We start from the raw sequence: 23,338 nt of genomic DNA, 5'->3' as shown, positions 1-23,338 counted from the left end.
CTTTTAACTCTATATATATATATATATATATATATATTTTTTTTTATTTTATCTTTCTATTGTGGTTTATTGTGTTTATTTTCTTAATTACGGGTGTTTTCTACTCATAGGTATTATGGTTAATACATTACTGGTCTTTAAGCTAGCCTAAACTCGGTTATCTTAAATGCCAACAGAAAAATCTAGAAATAATTTAAGGAAAACCACTATAAAAGTATATTAAAAGTAAAATACAACATAAATTATCATATTACTAAAGAATAATATATATATATATATATATATATAACGACTTAATCTAACAAATAATTAATACATAACTATAGTGGTACACGTGATACAGAAGTTGTATAAAGGGAACTCGTAGAAAACACTAGATACCGAAAAAAATATATATATAACATAACTGTTTTGGGATATAACTTAAGGATTTAATTTTTGTTTTGAATTTTATTGAATTAAATCGGAATCATGACTCTGACCAGAGCAGCAAAGCAAAAGGCTCAAGCTAATGGGAGTGCTGTGGTTCAGGGGAGAACTGAGGGGGGCAGTTGCCCTCTGAATCACAGTCTATTAAAATGCACTGTTTGCTTGATGTTTGCGGAGCAGTCGGGTACGGGACATGATACTGCCAAGGGGGATGTCTTTGTGTGTGCACGATGTAAGGAGTGCAAGGAAATCAGGCGACAACTCAGCGTTGTTATGGGCCTTTATGAGAGCTTGAAGGACAGGGTGGATGCCCTCGAAGGAAATAAATTGAGGGGCCCATCAAGCTCTCAGCTGCCCACATCAACGCCAGAGCTTGCACTTGGTCATCAGGCAACACAGAAGCAGCCCCCTAGGCAGAATGCGCTGGTCCCACAGGAACTAGTAGTTGTTGGTGACTCTATTGTCAGGGAAACGGGGAACATCCTTTGTAAAAAGGATAGGTGGAATAGGACCAGGGTATGTCTGCCAGGGGCAAAGGTTGATGACGTAGAGCGGATATCATCTTTTAAGGGCACAAAAGGTGATATAGTTGTACACGTTGGCACTAATGATATTAAGAGTAGGAGACCGGCGGAATTACTTAGCAAGTACAGGTCACTGTTGAAAAAAAGCCGTGAATTAGGGTTGAACTTGAAAGTGTCTGCAATTCTGCCCAGACACGATAGGAGGGAGTATATGATGAGAGCCTTGTCGATCAATTCGGCCCTGGAGGGATTGTGCAAGGCTCAAGGGGTAGAATTTTTTTCAGCCTGGACTGTACTTGTTAACAGGAGAGATTGCTTCTACAGGGATGGGATACACTTAAATAGAAAGGGTGCAAGAATTTTTGCTGATGCTGTCGAGGCAGTGTTAGGTGGGTCGGAAAACTGCTAGTTGGGGGGGATACAAGGACTAATAGATTAACAGTAGCCAGTGGCAGAGGTGGAAGTGATTCTTGCACTGCTTCTATTGAAATGAGCAGAAGTCTGAAAAACAAGATGCAGGATATTTCAGAGACTGCTGGTAGTCATTGCGGTACAAGTAAACACATGGATTGTGTTAGGGTAGCTAAGAATAGAAACAGGTGCATGTATACCTGCGTGTACACCAATGCTAGGAGTTTGGTAAATAAATTTGATGAATTTGAGGTATTGCTCAAAACATCAAAGGCAGATATTGTTGGGATATCAGAGACGTGGTGTCACACAGATATAAGTAATGCGGAACTGGAATTTGGGGAATACAATGTGTATAGAAAGGATAGACAGGACAGGAGGGGAGGAGGGGTTATGCTATTAATTAAGAAACACATAAAGTCCAAGGAAGTGAAGCCAGTCGACATCGATGGACAGGGCAGCGTCGAGTCAGTTTGGTGTGACATAAGCATAGGGAAATCAAAATTGAGAGTAGGAGTGTGCTATAGGCCTAATGACTCTGATGAGTATAATAAGATATTGTACAGGGAAATAGAGTGGGCCAGTAAATCAGAGAGTCTTATAATGGGGGACTTTAATTTCCCAGATATTGACTGGAATTTGTGGGTTGGTCACTCGCACACTAGCAAGGCTTTTGTGGATTTTTTGGATGATTGTTTTCTACATCAGCATGTTCGTGAGGCAACAAGAGGGAGCAATACTCTTGATCTGATTATCAGTAGTGATTCTTCATGCATTAAGAACCTGCAGATAAATGAACCACTAGGTGGCAGTGATCACAGTGTGTTGAAGTGGGATTTACTCAAGGAGGTAACTACCATCAGAGGTAAAGGGAAGGGTTTTTGTTTTCGTAAAGGCGACTATGATGGTCTGAGACAGTATTTAAATTCTATACAGTGGGACCAACTGATGATGTTACCAACAGCAAACTCAAAATGGGAAGCATTCAAGGAACTAATCTTGGAGGCTACCAGGCTTTACATACCAACTAAGAAATATTGTTCAAGGTTTAGGCCTAAATGGTTGTCAGATGAACTAATGAGACATGTGGCAGAGAAGAAAAATGCATGGGATACATACAAATTAATGGGTGACATGGAAGCCTATGATAGATATAAGTTGGTCTGTAACCAAGTCACAATGGAGATTAGGCAGGCAAAGGCAGACTATGAAAAATCCTTGGCAAAGGATGCAAAGAAAAACAGAAAAGAGTTCTTTACATACTTGAACTCGAAAAGGAAAGGGATGATTCAGATTGGTCCACTGGATATTGATGGTTCAACAGTTGAGGATCCTGCTCAGGTGGCTAACAATCTAAACGAGTATTTTGCATCTACATTCACGCATGAGGAGTTATTCAGGAAGGAGAATGATGTAGGTAAAGTAAACATTGGCAGTGAGCTGGATGATTTTGTAATAACTGAGAGGAAAGTGGAGGAGAGATTATTGAGGATAAACATAAAAAAGGCACCTGGGGTGGATGGGATCTATCCAGTTATATTAAAGGAGGCAGCAAAGGAAGTAAGCAAACCCTTAGCCATAATTATGAGAGCTTCCTTGGACTCAGGGGAGGTACCTATGGACTGGAGATGTGCAAATGTGACCCCAATTCACAAAGGAGGTTCAAAGGCTGACACAAGTAATTATAGACCTGTTAGTTTAACTTCTGTTCCAGGTAAATTAATGGAGGCACTGGTTAAAGAAGCACTGCAGGATCATCTAGACAAGAATTCAGTTATAGCTCAGACGCAGCATGGTTTTGTTAAGGGCAGGTCTTGCCTGACCAATTTGATTGGATACTATGATGTAGTCACAAAAGAACTGGATGCAGGGAATAACTTTGATATTATATATTTGGATCTTAGAAAGGCTTTTGATACTGTTGCACATGGAAGACTGCTGCACAAATTGGAGCAGTGTGGCATTGGAGGCAAATTGCTGCTATGGATAAGGGGATGGTTGAGTGGCAGAAGACAGAGAGTGGTAATCAATGGACACTGCTCAACGTGGACTAATGTTATTAGTGGAGTTCCTCAAGGTTCAGTGTTGGGTCCGTTGTTGTTTTCGGTGTTTATGAATGATATTGATGATGGGATATCAAGTTTAATGTCCAAGTTTGCAGATGATACAAAGGTTGGCAGGGTCGTTAAGGACAATACTGACGCTATGCTGCTGCAACAGGATCTGGAAAGGTTGAACAGATGGGCTGAGAGGTGGCAAATGAGGTTTAACATCGACAAATGTAAAGTGCTGCATATGGGAAACAGTAACCCCAGAGCAACGTATCAACTCTGCGGTACTACACTGACAGTGGTGGAGAATGAAAAGGACCTGGGGGTAATTGTGCAGGCATATATGAAGTTCTCTGAGCAGTGCAGACGAGCTGCAAGAGTAGCTCATGGTGTCTTGTCAATGATATACAGGAATTTTTCTAGCAGGGATAAGGAGGTGATTATTCCCTTGTATAAGGCAATGGTAAGGCCACATCTTGAGTACTGTATACAGGTCTGGAGGCCTCATTTCAAGAAGGATGTAGAGCTGCTGGAACGGGTACAGAGAAGGGCAACAAGATTAGTAAATGGAACAAAGGGTTGCTCTTACGAAGAAAGGCTTAAGTTTTGCAAATTACAGAGTCTGGAGACTAGGCACCGGCGAGGTGATCTGATAGAGGTGTATAAGGCTTTGAATGGTTTGAGCATGCTCAATGCCAATGGGATTCTTCATCTTTCTCAGAATAATCACCTCAGAGGGCATAAATTCAAATTGAGGAAGGACGGATGTCGGATAGATGTGCGGAAATTTGCCTTTGGCCAGCGGGTGGTTGGTTGGTGGAACCGACTTCCATCACTTGTTGTTGAAGTTGATAGCCTAAACAAATTTAAAGCTCAACTGGACAGGTATTTCGAATGAACGGAGGGGTGAAATGGGAGTGGGTTTTTTTTTTTTTTTTTTGGCTGATGCTGAATAAGCTTGCTTACTTGCATCATATGCCTCTGCTAATGCTAATGCTAATGCTAAAACCTTGTTTGGACTGGTTAATAACTGGTTTAGAATTGTTGCAAGCTTTGGTGTAGGCAGGAAATGAAAACTGGACATTTGGAAACAAGCCAATTATGATATGCAACATTCTTCTCTTGAACAGGCTTAGCACATTTATTGGAAAACCAAGGTTTAGATAAAGGGCAAGATTTTAAGGTGGACTGTGGAATAAAGAATTCTATCCCTACAAGAATAATTTCACTGACACCAGAAGTTTGAAGTAATCTGACCAAGGAAATGAAGAAAAAAAATCTTGCAGATTAGCCCATTGTGCATTCTTGTAATGCCAAACAACACGAGGTTGGGGATGGCCACGAGAGAAAGGCTCCACTGGAGAAGAGACCATGACCAATTTGTGATTCGAGGTGCCTAGAGGACCACTCACCTCAACCATATGCTTAGAAGGATTGTTTGTGAGAAGATAAAGCATATTGGCTGCATGGTTAGGATTGTCTGGTATTCTGGTAGACGAATGAATAATCTGTGTGAGATCATTAGTAATTGCAAAAGCCTTGGAATTTCGACTAGCTGGGTCCATTTGACTGAAAAATGGACCAGCTGGAGTTGTGAACCTTACTGGCTTATATTACTTCACTATTACTTCACTGTTAGAAAAGTTGGACTGGAGAAAGTCAAGTTTCAACAGAATGTGATAGAGAGATTTTACGCTGTTTATTAAGAACCTTGGATTCGTTAAAAAGAAACATGTCCATCAGTGATTGCATGAAACGCAAAATGTCCATCACTGATGGACATGTGTTTCTTTTTAATGAATCCAAGGTTCTTAATAAACAGTGTAAATATTTTAAATTATTAATTGCCGAAACATTAGAAATGAGATTAAATGTTAATAATATTAATATACACAGACCTTATAATATTTCGGACTCGTGGACACTTACGCACATGCTAGAATAGCAATTCATACATTGGTTTATTTATAATAATCTCCTGTAAGTTGTCGTTAATTTGATATAAAACCGGGGGGGGGGGGCATCATTCGCAAATCACTTTTGTACTTCTTGTGAACATGGTAACAAACCGAATAAGGTGGTCTCTTAAAAGAAGTTAAATAACGATTTTAAAGTTTAACTTACGTGTGAATTAATTTATTTGTGTCATCATTTTTCGAATTTTGCGACAATTGTTTTTCAATTCTCATGATGGCTTATGGTGTTGGTTGGTTTTTAAAGGTTTGTGGCCGCCGTCTTTCCGTGATTCTTTCCAATTCCATTGGCGTGATATGAGAGTTGAAGGCATGCTTATTTTAATTAATAGTTATTTTAAATTGATTCATTTATGAATATACATGGGGGGGATAAGTTCATATTATAATCATTCGCAATTCAGTGTTGAGAGATTAACAGTCCTACTCAAAGGTATAAGGTTTTCACCTATAATTTAAGATTATTATAATAATATTAGGACTTATTATATTGTATACAAAAATGATATATACAATATACCCTTCACAGCAGGAATGCCACCCCTCTGTAGCATTTCTGCGTGACACGAGCGTAATCAGGGTTCAAGGTGCGGCACCCTCAACCCCTGCTTACATTGGTTCACATCTGGGTGATCATCTCCAGTGTGCTAGGTGCGATATTTCAGTACTTGCATCTGAGAGTTATACTCAGGATTACTAACAGTCCCACCATCATGAACATGCAAGCAGAAGTTTTGGCTGTCACACACACATTGACCAAACTTTGTTGAAATTAGGTCCACTTGACTTGAGTGTCACTCGAATAACAGTTCCATCAACATTTTAGACTTCCGGGTAGTGAGCACAGCTTGGCATTCCTGAGAGAATGTCTGCGACATCTTCAAAGACCAGCTAACTAACTTAGGAGGCTATTTTGACACAGTTACTCATGAGCTGGATGTAGGGAACAATTTCAGCATAGTTTATTTGGATTTTAGCAAATTTGGGATTACTGGGTGGCTACAGGGCAGAAGGCAGAGGGTTGTATTTAATGGATATTCTTCAGATTGGTGTAACGTCAGGAGTGGATCCCTCATGGATAGGTTCTTGGACCACTGTAGTTTCTTATTTTTACTTTACTTGTGTAAACTAGTGTTTACATACATAAAGATGTCTTTGCTTTTTTTCCTTTGCATCCTTTGTGAAAGATTTCTCATATCTGCTTTAGCTTCTCTAACCTCCTCTGTGACTTGATTCAGACTAGTTTATATCTGCAATAGGCTTCTATTTTGTCTGATGGATGCAACTAAATTTATATGCATTCCATTCATTTCTGTTCTCGGCCACGAGTCTCATTAGTTTATCTGACATCCGTTTAGGTCTAAGTGTTGAATAGTATTTCTTAGTTGATATGAAAAGCATCGTAACTTCTGTGTTTATTTTGAACGCTTTCCATTTAGAATATGCTGATGGTAACTTCATCAGTTGGTCTCACTGTATAGAATATAAAAACTATCCGAGACCACTGTAGTCACCATCATGAAAGCAAGACCCTTTCAACTTACCTTTGGTAGTTACATCCTTAAATAAATCCCATATCAATACTGTTGAGTTAGTTTGGTGTGACAAAAGCCCTGGGTAAACAAAATTGAGAGTAGGAATGTGCTATAGGTTTAATAACCGTGATGAGTATACCAAACATCTGTACATAGTGTGCATAGTGTTAGGGTCGGGCGCCACCTGTGGTTTCCCACATCTGTGCCATATGTACACTGTGAAGAAATACAGAACACTGTAAATGCCAGAAAAAGTGTAGTGTGTTGAATGTGTAGTTTTGTGTTGGGTTCTGTTGTGTGTCCTGGCATTTGGCCGCAGGGCCCCTGGTGGAACCCCACGTTGCCCGCACACACCACTAGGAGGTAGCCAGGCTGCCCATTATTCTCTGGCAGGTCTCCGTCAGGGTCGCCTGAGCTTTCTGAACGGAGTCCAATTAAAAAAAAATAATAAAATAAAAATAATAAAAAAAATAAAATAAAATAATAAATAAATAAAAAAAAAATTAAATTAAATTTAAAAAAATGTATATAATAATAATAAAAAAACCGATGATAATAATAATAATAGAAAATAATAATAATAAAAAATATATATATAAAAAATATATATATAAAAAAATAATAAAAAAAATAAAAAATAAAAAAAAATAAAAAAATAAATAAATAAAAAAAATTAAAAAAAATAAAAAATATATTAAAAAATAAAAATAAAATAAAATAAGTAAATAAATAATAAAAATAAATAAAAAATAAGGTAGAGTGTGGCAATACCGGGTGTATGGAAGAAGATGGGGGATGAAAGTAAGAGTAAGGGGATGTAGGTAAGGGCATCCCGTAAATTGACAGTGGAGCATATGCCCCACCAGGAGAAAAGGGGAGGGGATAACTCCAGAAGGGTAGAAAAACCACTCAGCGAGAGTGCTGAGTGTGACTTATATTTTGCGGTGGAGTGGTCAAGACCACTGGAGCCTACCAAACCATATGGAAAGTTAGCAGGTAATCCTACTTTGGATGTTCCAGGGTTAGCAAGTCGATGCTGGTAAAACAGTCAAGTAGATTTTTTATTTCAAGTTTGAGTAAGTCCTTTACAGGTTTCTATCCCTGGCTTGAGTTGGTTGTAGAGTCCTGCGCCTAGAAAAGAGGTTCTGTGCGTACTCAGTTAATGATTTATAATGTTGTTCTTCAGAAATTAGCGGGTGCTCCTGTCCTTGAGGTATGTGTTGTAGCCTGGTGTACAGTGTTCCTCGAAGATCGTTATAAATTGGGCAGTTATAAAGAAGATGGTCCCAATCTTCAATTTCTCCACATGTACAGTAGGGGTTATCGATGATTCCCAAGGTAGTCAACTTATGATTTATAGAACCGTGTCCAGTTATAATATATGTACAGTAGAGGCCAGGAGAGAACCAAGGCGGCGACTTAGGATAAACTAGTTTGACATCCGGGATGAATTTCTTAGTTATCAGGCCCTTGTCCGTCTCCTCCCATCTTGTCTGCCAGATTTGAAGTAGCATGGCAGCTAGTTTTTTCTTTTCTTGCTTGCAGTCAGTGCGGGTGTCGATGGTATGTCCAAAGATGGTAGCTGGGATTCCCCGCGACAGGCAGTAGTGCAATCCTCGACGGATAACCTCCAAGTCAAGGGGGAGGACACCTGCAAGAACCTGTAGGGCCGGAGAACTTACTGTGCAACAGGCCCTGGTAATGGCAAGCAGTATACTTCACTGAATTGTTTCCAGTTTGCATTTATTGCGAACAATTATTGCTCTATGGTACCAAATCCCGGATCCGTATGTAATAACAGGGAGGAATATAGCGTTATACAGGAGTTTGAGTGTTCTTCGGTTCAGACCCCAGTCACACCTGCTTACTCGGACGATTAAGGCTGCATAATTTCTGATTTTTACTTGAAGGTATGAGAGGTGCGGGAAGAAGGAGAGCTTTGAATCCAGGATGATACCCAGGTGTTTTAGGGAAGTTACCAGCTTGATGGTTTTTCCTTGTACCTTGATCTGAAGTGGCCTTGATATTTGTAGGGTGCCTTTGAGAAGTATGGATTGTGTCTTCTGTGGAGAAATCCGGAGCTTGTGTAGAGTTGCCCAGTCCTGTAAGATCTCTAGTGCCTGATTTCCAGCTGCCTCGAGAGCTGCTCTGGTGTCTGCTGCGATGGAGATGGTAATATCATCTGCGAATGCTTGGATAGTAACAGGGCCCAGATCCAGACCAAGTAACTCATCAAGGACGATGTTCCAGAGGAACGGGCCAAGGACCGAACCCTGTGGGCAGCCTCTGTAGATAGATTTGGTGAGCTTCTGGTATGGTGAGGAGACGGTGATCTTCCTGTTGGAAAGGTAACTTTCTATACACCTGTATAAGTTGGCTGGTATGCGTGCCAGTCTTAGCCTGCGAAGAATGCTTGGCCACCAGAGCCTGTCAAAGGCCCCGGCAAAGTCAATGGTTATGAGGAGGAAGTACTTGTAATTAGTGTTGGCTGCAGCTTGGGTTATTTGGTAGAGAGCATCCTCTGTGCAGCGTCCTGGGCGAAATCCATACTGTGAATTGGATTGTAGGCCAGCTTCTGTGTAGTGTGTTAGGAGTCTGGTATGGAGGAGGCGTTCAAGTAGTTTGCTCAATGTGGACAAGAGGGCAATGGGTCGGTATGAGTTAGGCTGTTCTGGAGGCTTCGATGGATTTTTCAGTATTAACTTTAATTCAGCTATTTTCCAGCTTTCTGGGTAGGATCCCTGGGTTAGGCATTTATTGAACAGGTTAAGCAGAAATTGGGGATTTACCTGGGCGACCTTTTTTAGTATTTCTGGTTCAATGCGATCTAGTCCTGGGGATTTTTTATCCTTCATTTTGCCAAGGGCTTGCTGCAGTTCTTCAGTGTTAAAATCTTCCTCCACAGAGTCAATGTGGTAATTGTCATTATCTAGACAAATTTGCTGCTGTTGTGTTGTGAGATGATCGGTGTCGCTGATAAAGAGAGTATCCAAGATATTCATCATGGATTGCTCCCATGACGTTGTCATGATTCCTTGTGGTGTTATTGTGGAATGGACTACTTCTCCTCTTGGCAATTTGTTGGTAGTAACTCGGTACACCACTCCCCAAGGGTCCGAGTTATCAGTGGTGGTAACCAGCCGCTCCCATGTAGTTCTTTTTCGCTGCCTGATCATGGAAGTGTATTGGTTCCTGGTCCTCTTGTAGTCTTCACGAAGGGCTTCCACATCAGTAGCTGGCCAAGAGGTGCGAGCTCTCTGAAAAACTTTCCTCTTGTTATGAACAGTCCAGCGTAGACGTTCGAGTTCCTGAGACCACCATGGTACAGCACTTGGAAGAGGTTTTTTCTTGGGCATAGATTGATTGCAGGAGAGGGTGATGATGTTAGTTACAAGCTTTTGATGCTGCTCGGGATTCAAGGAGAGGATATCAGAAGGGTGATCCATGATTGTTGACTGGAGAGAAGTGGTGAACAGCTCCCAATTGGCTTTGCTAATGGCATAGCGGTTGATATCATAGTGCGGAGTAGATTCTATATTTCTTGTGAGGCTGTATGTAATTGCTCTATGGTCGGAGGTGGTCCAGGCTTCATTTACCTGCCACCCCGACACCTTACTTGAGATTGATCTTGTAGCAATTGTTATGTCTATTGTAGACTCCCACATAGTACTGGAGAATGTTGGGAGGTTATTGGGCCTGTTTATTATATTAAATGGTGAGGTGGCTAGAAAGTCTTCCAAAAGCCGCCCATTATGGCAACCAGGTCGGTCAGCTGTGAGGCTATGCCAAGCAGGAGAACGGCAGTTAACATCTGCCCCTAGGATGATTTTAGCAAACATCTGTACAGAGAAATAGTGTGCCAGTAAATCAAAATTTCATGTAATTGTGCGATTTTAACTTTCCAGATGTTGACTGGAATTTGTGTGGTTAGCCACTCACACCTTAGCAAGACTTTTGTGGATTTATTGAATGGCTGTTCTGCACAGCAGCATATTAGAGTGGCAACAAGTGGAAGCAGTACTCTTGATCTGGTTATCAGCAGTGATTCTTCTTGCATTAAAAATCTGCAGGTATAGAAACCACTGGGTGGCAGTGATTACAGCGTTGTGATGTGGAATTTACTTAAAGACAACTACTGTCAAGTGTTTAGTTTAGAGAAAGGCATTTGCATTTATAAGGATGACTACAGTGAGCTCAGACAGTTTTTAAATTCCATGCAAGACCAACTGATGATGTTACCGTCAGCAAATAAAAAGCATTTGGGGAAATAAATCAACCAACTGTTAGGCTTTTCTTACTGACTAATAAATACAGTTAGAGGCTTAGACCTAAATGGATGTCAAATGAACTGATGAGACTTGTGTCAGAGAAGAAAAAATGTGTGGAATGCATATAAGTTACCAGGTGATACCGAAGCCTATGTTAGATATAAACTAGTCTGTAATCAAGTCACAAAGGAGGTTAGGCAAGCTAAGACAGATTATGAGACGTCTCTGGCAAAGAATTAAAAGAAAGCAGAATGAAGGGATTGAATCACATTGGGCCATTTGATGTCAATGGTTTAACTGTTGATGATCTTTCTTAGGTTGCTGAAAAACCGAATAAGTATTTTGCCTCTACATTCACACTTGAGGAATTCTTTAGTGAAGGGGATGCCAGAAGTTTATCAAACTCTGATAGGAAGGTAAATGATTTTGTGACAATTTCTCTTCCACTTTTCTGAATGGAAAGTGGAAGAGAAATTATCAGGACAGCTCATGGGGTTTTGACAATGATAAAAAAAAAAAAAAAAAGGAATTTTGCTGGCATTGATAAGTAGGTGATTATCCCATTGTATAAGGCACTGGTCAGGCCACATTGGTATCTTGAGTACTACATACAGGTCTGAAAGCCTCATTTAAGGAAGGATGTAGATCTGCTGGAAAGGTTGCAGAGCTGGGCAGCAAGATTAGTGAAAGAAAAAAATGGGATTAGGCACCTGCAAAGAGAATTGATTGATTTAAGTCCTTGAATGGATTGAATAAGCTCAGTGTTGATGATATTCTTCCTCTTGCCAAGACTACACACGTGAGGGGGCATAAATTCAAATTGAGGAAGGATGGTTGCATGATAGATACGTAGAAGTTTGCTTTCAGCCAGCAAGTGTAAATGTGTGTGAATAAATGCAAGGAAGACAAATTCTTGCAGGGTATGGATGGGTGAGTGGTGGTGTTTTTTTTTTTTTGCTGATTCTTCTGTAATCATGCATCATTTGCCACTGCTAATACTAATTCTAATTTCAGTTCATCTCATGGCATAGAATTTAAAAATCTATGTGGGACAACTGCAGTCACCTTTATGATGTGGGTAGTCTTTCCCTATGCCTTTGAGAGTAGTTACATCTTTAAGTATAAAGATGTAATCTCAATGTAATCTCGCATCAGTGGATCCTTTATTTGCTGATTCTTAATGCATTAGCATTAGTCGAGGCATATGATACAAGAAAGCAAGCCTATGCAGCATCGGCCAAAAAAAAAAAAAAAAAATTCACGAAGGGTCACTGCTAATAATCAGATTAAGCATGTTGTTTTATCTCATTGCCTATCATCTGGTATAGAAAACATTCATCCATTAAATCTACCAAATTCTTGCTGCTGAGTGAGCGACCAACCCATATAGTCCATTTGGTATCTGGAAAGTTAAATTCCTATTTATAAGACATTGATTTAATGTCCTACTCTGTATGTCATACTCATTGCAGTTGTTAGGCCTGCAACAGACTCCTATTCTCGTTTTGTTTTCCCAGTGCTTATGTCACATGAAACATAATTAAATAACTTAACAACAAACATAACCTATGGTTGTTTGCTGTTAAGTTTCTTATGGGATGTATTTTGCTTGTTGTTTTTTTTTTTTTCCTTGGCTCTTGGATGAATTTAGGATTTAGAACTGTTATCTTATGGATGTTTGGTTAAGTTTCTTTTTCAGATTAAACATAATGCTTGTGTTTTTGTTTCTCTCTTAATCTTTTGTGCTATGACATTGTTCTTGTTTCTTGATTGTAGATTGTGCTACCTCTCTGGGCATATTTCTCAACGTCATCATGAACTTGATCTGGCTTAGGTCTTTTAAGACCTGTTCCATTGTAGCTCTTGGAGGTGGTCCTGATCTCGCCATCATTGTCTTGGTCGGCCCACATCTCTCTCTCTTGCCTGTAAGTTTGTAGTTAAATGCTAATTTTGGGATCCGGTTTGGGTTCATTCTTTCTATGTGACTATTCCATTTTTTCTGATACCGTTTTATGTCATTTACTATATTATCTATTTTTAATTTCTCATGAATATCCGAATTTCTTTGATGGTCTAGCCCTGTAAAGCCTATTAATAGTCTTAAAAATCTCATTTGTGCATCTTTTTTTATTTATTATTCAAGTCTCACAACTGTAGAAGAAGGCTGATTTTGAAGTGATGTTGCTCAGTCGTAATTTTGTTTCTGTTTGTTTTCTGAAGTGGCATTTAATCATTCCATTCATTTTATTATATTTTTGTAGTTTAGCATGGATGTCTTTCCCTTCATTTGATATTAAATTTCCCAAATAGGTGAAATCGGATATTTGTTCTATTATTTTGTCATCAATAACAATTCTGACTCTTTGTATGTTTTTCCAACATACGCTTTTCCCCCCCATGTATAAGACACACCTTTTTTCGAAAAATTTGGGGTCTAAAAACTTGGTGCGTCTTATACAGTGGTTGTAGATTTTTTTACTTGCATTTCCCGCTTTTTCGTGCTTGTTGTCTTTGCGCTCATTGTTTCGCACTTGTTGCCTGTATATTAGGTTACATTTTGCCACGTTCTGCCCATAAATGGCTCAGAAAAGATTTTCGTACAGTGCTGAATTCAAGTTAAAAGTGATCCAGTTTGCAAAAGTGAATGGAAATTGTGCTGTTGAATGTAAGTTGGTCCTCCTCCAACTGAGAAAATAATCTGAGACTGGCTACGGGAAGAAGAAACCCTACTGAAAATGCCACGGCAGAAGAAGGCCATGAGAGGCAAGTCAGAAAATGGCCTGATTTAGAGAGGGAATTGAAGATATGGATTGAAGAGCAAAGGGCAATTGGAATTCCTGTGTCCACAAAGATGGTTCAGCACGAGGCAAGAAGAATTGCTGATGAAAAAGAAGTTACTGATTTCAAAGGAGGACACAATTGTGCTTCAGGTTCATGAAACGGAATGGACTAAGCATGCGTACATGCACCAGACTTGTCCAAAAGATACCTGAAAGCTATGAGCAGAAGGTCCTTGAATTTCATCGTTTTGTCATTCAATGTCGGAAGACACATCAGTTTGAGTTGGGACAGATAGCAAATATGGATGAAGTCCCCCTTCAATTTGATGTCCCAAGTAACAGAACTGTTGATAAGAAGGGGGTGAAAACTGTAACTGTGAAGACAAGTGGACATGAAAAGAGCCATTATACAGTTGTTCTAGCTTGTTGTGCCGACGGAACCAAACTGCCTCCTATGCTGATTTTCAAACGCAAAACAATGCCAAAAGAAGACATTCCTCGAGGAGTGATTGTCCACGTTCATGACAAGGGTTGGATGGATCAGGATGGGATGAAGATCTGGTTTGAGAAAGTTTGGAGCAGGAGACCAGGTGGGCTCTTATGCAAACCTGCCCTATTGGTGCTTGATCAGTTCAGGGCACACATAACAAAAAACACAAAGAAGATTGCTGCAGAGCAAAAAACAAAACTTGCCGTCATACCTGGAGGCTTGACATCCCAGCTCCAACCACTTGATGTCAGCATTAACAAACCCTTCAAAGCTGCCATGAGAGACGAATGGAACCAATGGATGAAGACTTCTGGGGACAATTTGACACCAGCAGGAAGAGTGAAGAAACCAACTATAGGAGAAGTATGTACCTGGGTGAAAAGATCCTGAGATAATATCAAGATTGAGATCATTGTCAAGTCATTTAAGAAGCGTGGCATTTCAAATGCCATAGATGGAACTGAGGACGAGGTAATATATGAAAACAGTGATTTGTCATAAGATGAGGACAAGCTAATGGATGGGAGTTTTGACAGTGATGAGGAGTTGTATGAATTTTATGATGAATAAAACTTGAGTTCAATAATTTTATGTAATACATTTTTTTTTTTTTTTTTTTTTCAAATTTCAGGCCTTTGGTGTTAATTTGGTGTTTCATTGGCCTTTGGTGTTTCATTGGTGTTAATTGGATCTAATAGTTGGCCATTAGAATATTTTATGCAAACCTTTGAGTTTTTATATAGGCTTTGTATTGCTTTCCAGAGTTGGGTTGGGATATTTTCTTTGTGAAAAACATGCCAAAGTTTTTCTTGGTTTATATTGTCATGTGATTTTTCATAATCAGTAAACAGCAGAAATGTTAGTTGATTAAATTCTCTTCTTTTCTCCAAAATTTGTTGTAATGTGAAATGGCACCTATTGTACTTCCTTTCCTGAACCCACATTTTTCTTCTAAAAATTGTTCACAATATTTATTAAGTTTATTCTTCATAGAGTACAGCTTTGATGAAGTTGATAGCAGTTAGCCCTCTATAGTAGTTAGGGTTATTTTCTGGAGCTTTTTTATGTAAATTGATTGTTATTCTTGTTCCCCAATCTTTGGGTATCTGTTGCTTATGAGGTATAATTTTAGTAGTGTTATTAATGAAGTGCCATCATATTTAAAAAATTCTACGTTCAAATTGTCTGTGCCTGAGCCTTTTCGGTTTTTGATTTTTGTAATATTAAATTTATTTCTTCCATTGTTGATATTTTCTTCATCTTCAGTTACCAGAGATTCATCTTCTCATCCCCTAGCTGTGGCCATGACTAGGGAATGAGAAGATGGAATGGAAGAAGATAAGGACTATTAGTGGTTTGGAATAGTGTTTCTTCCATTCAGCTTGAGAAATGGAGTTGGTTTTTATTTGATCATTTGTGTCTAGTTGTAATTTCTTAAAAATTTTGAAAACTCATGTTCTAAGGATTTAACCTTTTCACGAGTACATAACATAGGTCTAAATTTTCTGGGTTATTTCAAATGTACAGCCACCCCCCGACTTACGTAATACTCATCTTACGGAAATTCGATTTTATGTAAGTTTTTGCTGGCCGGTGCAAACTTAAAAAAATCATGGAGTTGTATTTTGCATCCTGTAGGAATAAATGGAGATATCGTGAAAATATCATAATGTGAGCTCAATAACACATTTTTTTTTGTTTTTTGTTTTTTTGTTATTTCGTTCCAAGACATCAGAAGTTGAAATTTTTGCTATATAACTAAGCTATCTCTCTAAAAAATCATTTTTATAATGGAAATTGCAATACACTTTCACTGTTATCATATTTTCCATTATAAGAATTAATTTTGAATGCCTTTGTGATATTTTTATAAAACACATTTCTGGAAGTCACTACCATAAAGCAATTTGCACTTTCCAGTTTATTGGGCTTTTCTGTTAGTGCATCTAATTATAAACTGGTAGTAAACTCGATCTTATTGCATTTTCAATATTACTGATAACTGGAATTGTGTAGGTTTTTGCATTATTATGGTGAAATGGATTCACCTTCACTGAAATCTTAAATCATATAAAAAACATAAATAAATTTTCAAAATATATTCTTCATTCCTATTCACTTATTACAATGATGAGGGGAAAGCGACCAACAGAAAGTGCAAGTGCTGGCAGTGCTAGGAAACGAAACGAAACAAAATTGATTTAGAAATGAAGATGATTAATTAAGAAGTGCAAACAGGACAAAGTTTGTCATCTATTGCACGAAATTAGGTCTCGCTGCTTCAACAGTGAATACTATTTTTAGGAAAAGTGCATGTATAAAAAAACATGTTAAAGGATCAACGTATTTCGGGGCCAGTCCACCCCAACAGTGTTCAGGTGCTATATTGAAGACGGAAAAGCTATTAATTAATATCAATGGAAAATCAGATTCAGAAGCAAGTGCCCCTGAATCTAACAGCCATTCAAGCAAGAAGTATTTAGGAAGATAACGATAAGTGGGGCAAACCCCAAGCCAAGTTCGTGGTAAGCAATGGGTGGTTTAATAGGTTCAAGCTGCTGGTTTCTAAAACAAACATTAAACTATGCAGTGAAGTCGCCAGTTTGGATTCTGCAGCTGCAGAGAAATTTTGTGGTGTTGGAAAAAATCCCTTCTAAATCTACACAGCCCTCAACTTCCATAGCGGCGTGCTTATCAGTTGAAGAGTTAATTCTGGCAACGATGCTCGAAAGGTAAAACTTATTGACATTGTTATGCCTGTCTCCTTTCTCTTTTTGTAATTTTATAATTTTGAAATTTTTGTAATTTTTTACACTTTTATCATTTTTCCTGCGCGTGAGATTAAAAAATTGAATAATTCTATTTACATGTTTGTCGAACATATCTTTTTTGTTTCTGTCAAATTCAGCGTGCATAGTTGTGAGTACAGAACATCCCTAAATGCTTATTTAGGGAAATTCCGACTTACATAGCGTTCCGCGAAATGCTACCTTTACATTATCGGGGAGTAGCTGTATTTCAAATAATGTGTCCATTTAAAGTTGAATTGTCTTGAAATTTGTCTGTTGCCATCTCTTATATTGTTTTAAGTTAATAGACAAACTTTTAATTGATGGCAACATTTCATGCTGCAATTAATTAAAAATATTCATAAATAGCTTTGAATGAAGCAGGATATTATGCTTCTGAGCCATTGTTATCTGGTTTTGGCTTACAAATGCTGAAATTGTAAGTTCTCTGAAATTCAGACCTAGAAATGATCAAATTAAATTAAGTGATATATAAATAGATCTAGAGGATATCATTTTAAAATAAAAAGTAATAAAAATTTTTAACACATTTTTTATTTATAAATGTTTATGTTCCGTTCACAGTGTTAATTTTTACAGAACTGTAAATTTTGTGAAGCAAATTACTCCACTGTGCTTACCTCTATATCTGTTGCCCACACACATTTGGGCAACTCACTTTTGAAAGGAATAATCAATCATTATACCTGTTATACACTGTACAGTCTAAGAAATTTGGAAGATCACTGAGTGAAATTTGATGGGTTTTATGTTTTTTTTTTTTTTTCCTCAAGACTAATGCTCAATGGTTCTAATACAGATTATCTTGCTTCAATCTACTTTATTTATTAAACTTGGTTTCAGCTGTTTTCAGAAATCAAATCCACCCTCAAAGGAAGGCTCTGAAGTCAGTTCCAATAGAGGATTTTCAAAAACATTTGGAGTGCTGACAGCATTGTTGGAAGTGACTACTCTGAAGGGAACAATACTCCTTTATAAAAAATTCAGATATATTTATTAAAAATGTTAGTTTCGTTACTTTATAGTCACATTTTGTGAAATACTCTGTTTTATTGATTAAGTACACTGATAATCATCTGTCAAAACAAGAAAATCAATAAAGTGATATATATCACTTAGACACCTGATTTCTTTGGATCTTGATAAAGTTTAATCATAAGGATTCTGCCAGTGTGACCAAATATCAGTTTACCAAAAAGATATACAATTTATCAAGAAGTAAATAATCAATTAATAAAGTAATATGGGCATGAAACTGATATGATTTAAATTAAATTGTACAAATTATTTTGGTAAACTGACAGATGGCCCACCCTGTATGCATAACTTGGTAATGCTGCCTGTCAAAATATAGATTATTTTAATATTTACAGCTTCTTGGAGAACTATTATTGGATCGTCACAATTTTACTATAATGACACGATATATCAGTAATCCAGAAAACTTGAAGCTAATGATGAATATGCTCAAGGAAAAAAGTAGAAATATTCAGTTTGAAGCATTTCATGTTTTTAAGGTAAGACTCATATTAAATTAATTATTTTATTGAAAAATTAATAATATTCTTCACAACCTTATCCACTCCAAGTTTCTGTTAATTTTTATATTTCACAAAATTTAGAGAAGTGCAGTGATGAAATTTTTACGACACCTGTTGTCTCCCATTCCTGGTCTTAGCTTGGTTTTAGGCTCTTTTGTTGGCTGCATTTATTCACAATTCAACATAAACTAACTAATATTGTTTTTAATTGAATAATATCAGGTTGGTGAATCCATTATTCATTAAAAACTCGAAGTGACTGTGCGTTTTGTGACTGGTTTTGCTGTGACTGTATTTGGATCTATTTGAGTGATATAGCCTCAATTAGGACCTTTTATTGAGTGGTGAATGAATGTATTGAAAACCTAACTGAGTAACCAAGCAGTATGTAGAAGACAAACTTCCAATTAAAATGTAAATTTCGTTATGTATATAATATAACCCACCTTACTGACCTATTAATAGGCCCAATGCAGCATTTCAATAAAGAAGCAGGGTACTATTTCAACAGTGTTGAAATAGTACCCTGCAATAGTACAAAATAGTACAAATAGTTGAAATAGTACAAAAGTGTCTCCCCCCCCCCCAACAGGGTACTATTTCAACAGTGTTGAAATAGTACCCTGTTGGGGGGGGACACTTTTGTCCCACCATCCCCATCTCTATGATGGAGATGGAGCTTGACACGGGGTTACTAATTGCGACTACCTGTTATCTAATGAGTGACCCAAATAGGTCTGAAAACAGATGGTAGCAGGGCCTTTGAGTTTTTAATGAATAATGGATGATATTATTTGTAGTCATCTTGTGGATAAATGAAGTCATTTTAAAGTGCTCAAGCTTTGTTAATGTCACAGGAAGGACAGCTTCCCCAAAAAATCATGAAAAAAAATATATAACAGTGTTACATCATTTTCTCAAACTATTTCAAAATCTGCATTGAAATAGTTTGAGAAATCCTTCCCCTGATTCTTTACTAAAATGTTCTTAAGAACTGTTGTGGCATAACAAAACCTCCATATTTTGGGTATCATTAAGTTACATAAACTGGTTCAGCCAATTACCTTAAACCAAAACTGGATAAGTCAAAGGTTTTAAGAATGCCACAATGGCCATCTTAGAAATTCATTGTTGATATTCTTATGCCTCTGATGAATTTATCTATTATTATAAAAAATACTAAACATTCATTCTCTTATAAGCAATATTGTGTTAGCTAATGAAGCCAGATTTTGTTTTTTTGACATAAACTTTGTATGCATCCACAAAAAGCTTTAACGGTAATGGTAAACATTCTTAGTCAAGGTAATAGCTTGAGTCTGAGAACCAAATTAATAACTAATGATATTATTAAACTGTTAACTGCTGTCTTATTAGCAGAAAATTATTTCACCCATAATAGTGCTTTCTGTATGGTATCTGAGGATGGGTTTCTGCAAGGTTCCCGAAATGTTACGTTAATGTATAGTGATTTAGTTAATAGCTAAATAAACTATCTTAATATTCACATGGTATATAATGCTAATGTTTTTAAGTATTCCTGGATGAAAACAAAACAAGAAATAGACCTTATCAAATGGATATAGAGCTATAGATACCTCTTTGGCATCTAAAAAAAGCAGCATTAAAATTAGCTGAAAGGAAGCATTCGTTAAAAATCGAAAGTGTAATTATTAATCCATGATAGGACTACCTGCTTGCATTGATATATATCAAAAACAATTTCAAAAAGCATTTAAAAATCTAGGATTTTTAAATGCTTTGTTTCTAGGATTTTTAAATTTAAAAATCATTTAAAAATCTAGGATTTTTAAATGCATTTGTTAGCTCTATAAATGTTCATATTTAGAGTTGGGGGAGGGAAACAAAGGTCATTGATTTTAAACAGGAAACTAATGTGCAAGTTAGTGCATTTGCATCATTTCTGTACATTGCCAACTACATAAGTAGTTATAAATTGGCATCATTAAATATATCTCATATTGTGAATACCTTCACAAGTTTCCATGGTATTACACTACTTCGAATAAGTAATGCTTCACCATAGGAGAAGACTATTGTTACTTATTCTCAGCGGATACCATCACCCATACAGCGCCGGGATTTGGAGCTTATTGGCTCCTCATCAGTGGATGGGCAGGTACCCTGGTGTTGCAATGATGACAACCCAGTTGCGAAGTATAAATCCATAATATGAGAGAGACAGGAAACTAATATTGTATACCTATTCCATGTTAACAGGGACATTATTGTTATACACAATCGATTGTGTGTATATTAGCTATATCTTTGTTTATTTGATTTGAATTATTCAAAATGTGATGCAGGACTACCCTGCTTTCATTGAAATATATCAAAAACGATTGCAAAAAAGTATTTAAAAATTTGGGATGTAACCTACCTCTTTGCTGGCTCTAGAAATGTTCATATTTACAGTCGGTAGGGTAAACAACAATTATTGATTTTAAACAGAAACTAATATTGTATACAGCATTCCTTGTCAACAGGGAAATGATCGTGTGTACAGTGTATCCTTGATAATTTGATATTGAATTATTCAAAGTGTGATGTATTTCGAATTTCTGCAATTTCCTGACTAAGGATATAGAGTTTTATATACATTTTTATACAGATTATTCAAAATATGTCTAATTTTGAATAAACTGTACAATGAAATTTGAAATCTGAAAAGGAAGGAGAGGATGTTTTTTGACTCTAATTCAGTTGTGAACCTTAGATACCATTTTATCCAGTGTACATATTATTTATCAACTTGTAGAAACTGTGTACATATTATTTATCAACTTGCAAATAGTTTGTAGAATTTAAAAAAGATTGCAGAAACTCCATAGGCAAATATCTTTATAATGAAACCTTGATAGTGTATTGTATAATATCATTATACAGTGTACATCATCTTTAAATTTTAACTTTCTGTTCAATTCCCCAAGAGCTGTGTCTGGAATCATGGAGAATTCCTATAACTATAACTGGCATAAAAGGAAAACATCTATATGTATGTACTCAATCTAACAGAGAGTGATAATAAATGTGTGCTTTGGAAGGTGGGGGGGGGGGAACCTTTCACATTATTGGATTTTTAAAAAATTAACAATTCTTCAGGAATTCATATCAAGTTATATGAAATAGTTTTCCTCACATATACTAACAAAGATATGCTCATTTTTATATTTAAGGCCATAATAGTCATGCAGCTTTGCATACAAGCTGAACATTAAAACAAGTACTCTTGTAGGCGCATTATAGCCGAAGTTGCTCTTGCGCCATTAAACAACAACAACAACAACAAGTATTCTTGCTTATTATACATTGGATTCTGGTTATTTGGAACACATTTGGACTAGTGCACTCTAGCCTGATTAAACGGCTGTCCTAATTATGTGTAGCTTCATGTAAATAGTTATAAAGATATAAAAAAGATAAACTACCATTTCACTGAGCAACAAATTATTTATTGAAATAAATTTCAGAATAAATTACAGCCAAATATTTAATATTTAAATATTCTTCATGCAGAACTTTCCATTTTCGTTCATCGTATATCAAAATAATAACCTGTCCGAGGATACATATGTTGTCCTTAAAGTCCTATCTAATCTTATCATAGCAAAATACACAACAAATTAGAGAAAAATATTTAATATTTAAAAATTTAATTTATATAACAAACATGTGCATACTTGCCCTTCAACTTTTAGGTCCTAATTGTCGTTAATGGAGAAATTTATCCAGTGTACCCTGCCATGAGGTCCCCATGGATTGGAGATGTGTAAATGTATCCCTAATTCATAAGGGGGTTCAAAGCGTGCACAAATAATTATAGACCTGTTAGTTTAACTTCTGTTCTGGGGAAAATAATGGAGTGACTGGTTAAAGGGAGCATTGCAGGATCGTCTAGACTGCAGTAATAGTTCAGACACAGCAGGAGTTTGTTAAGGGGAAGTCTTATCTGACCCATTTGATTGGATACTACGATGAGGTCACAAAGGAACTAGATGCAAAAAATAATTTTGATATCATATACTTGGATTTCAGGAAAGCTTTTGATACTGTTGCAAATGGTAGACTGTTGTACAAATTGGAGCGGTACGGCATTTCGGGCAAGTTGCTGCGATTGATAGAGGAATGATTGAGTGGGAGACACCAGAGAGTGGTGATAAATGGACACTGCTCTTCGTGGACTAATGTTACTAGTGGAGTCCCCCAGGGTTCAGTGCTGTGCCCATTATTGTTTTGTGTATATATCAATGATATCAATGAAGTTATATCAGGTTTAATGTCTAAGTTTGCAGATGATACAAAGGTTGGCAGGGTTGTTAATGACAGTAAAGACAGTATGCTACTGCAACAGGATCTAGAAAAGTTAGGCCGATGAGCTGAGAAGTGGCAACTGAAGTTTAACATTGACAAATGCAGTGTACTGCATATATGGGTAGCAGTAACCCTAGAGAAACGTATCAACTGTGTGGTACTATGCTTCGGGAAGTGGACAATAAAAAAGACCT

At 37.2% G+C, this 23,338-nt stretch overlaps 1 protein-coding gene across 1 annotated transcript in view; it reads left to right on the top strand.

The window, feature by feature from the left end:
* Mo25 (calcium binding protein Mo25) overlaps positions 1–23,338 on the top strand; it is a 206,060-nt gene that overhangs the window by 154,720 nt on the left and 28,002 nt on the right. The window contains exon 7 of the mRNA XM_090386628.1: positions 18,645–18,788. Within this exon, the coding sequence (XP_090242754.1) occupies positions 18,645–18,788 (144 nt within the window). The remainder of the gene's footprint in view (positions 1–18,644; positions 18,789–23,338) is intronic.

The sequence above is a fragment of the Mastigoproctus giganteus genome, chromosome 1, assembly GCF_048544385.1.
Source record: "Mastigoproctus giganteus isolate SK-2022 chromosome 1, ASM4854438v1, whole genome shotgun sequence".
Lineage (NCBI taxonomy): Eukaryota > Metazoa > Arthropoda > Arachnida > Uropygi > Thelyphonidae > Mastigoproctus > Mastigoproctus giganteus.
This window is presented reverse-complemented; position numbering and strand designations above follow the sequence as displayed.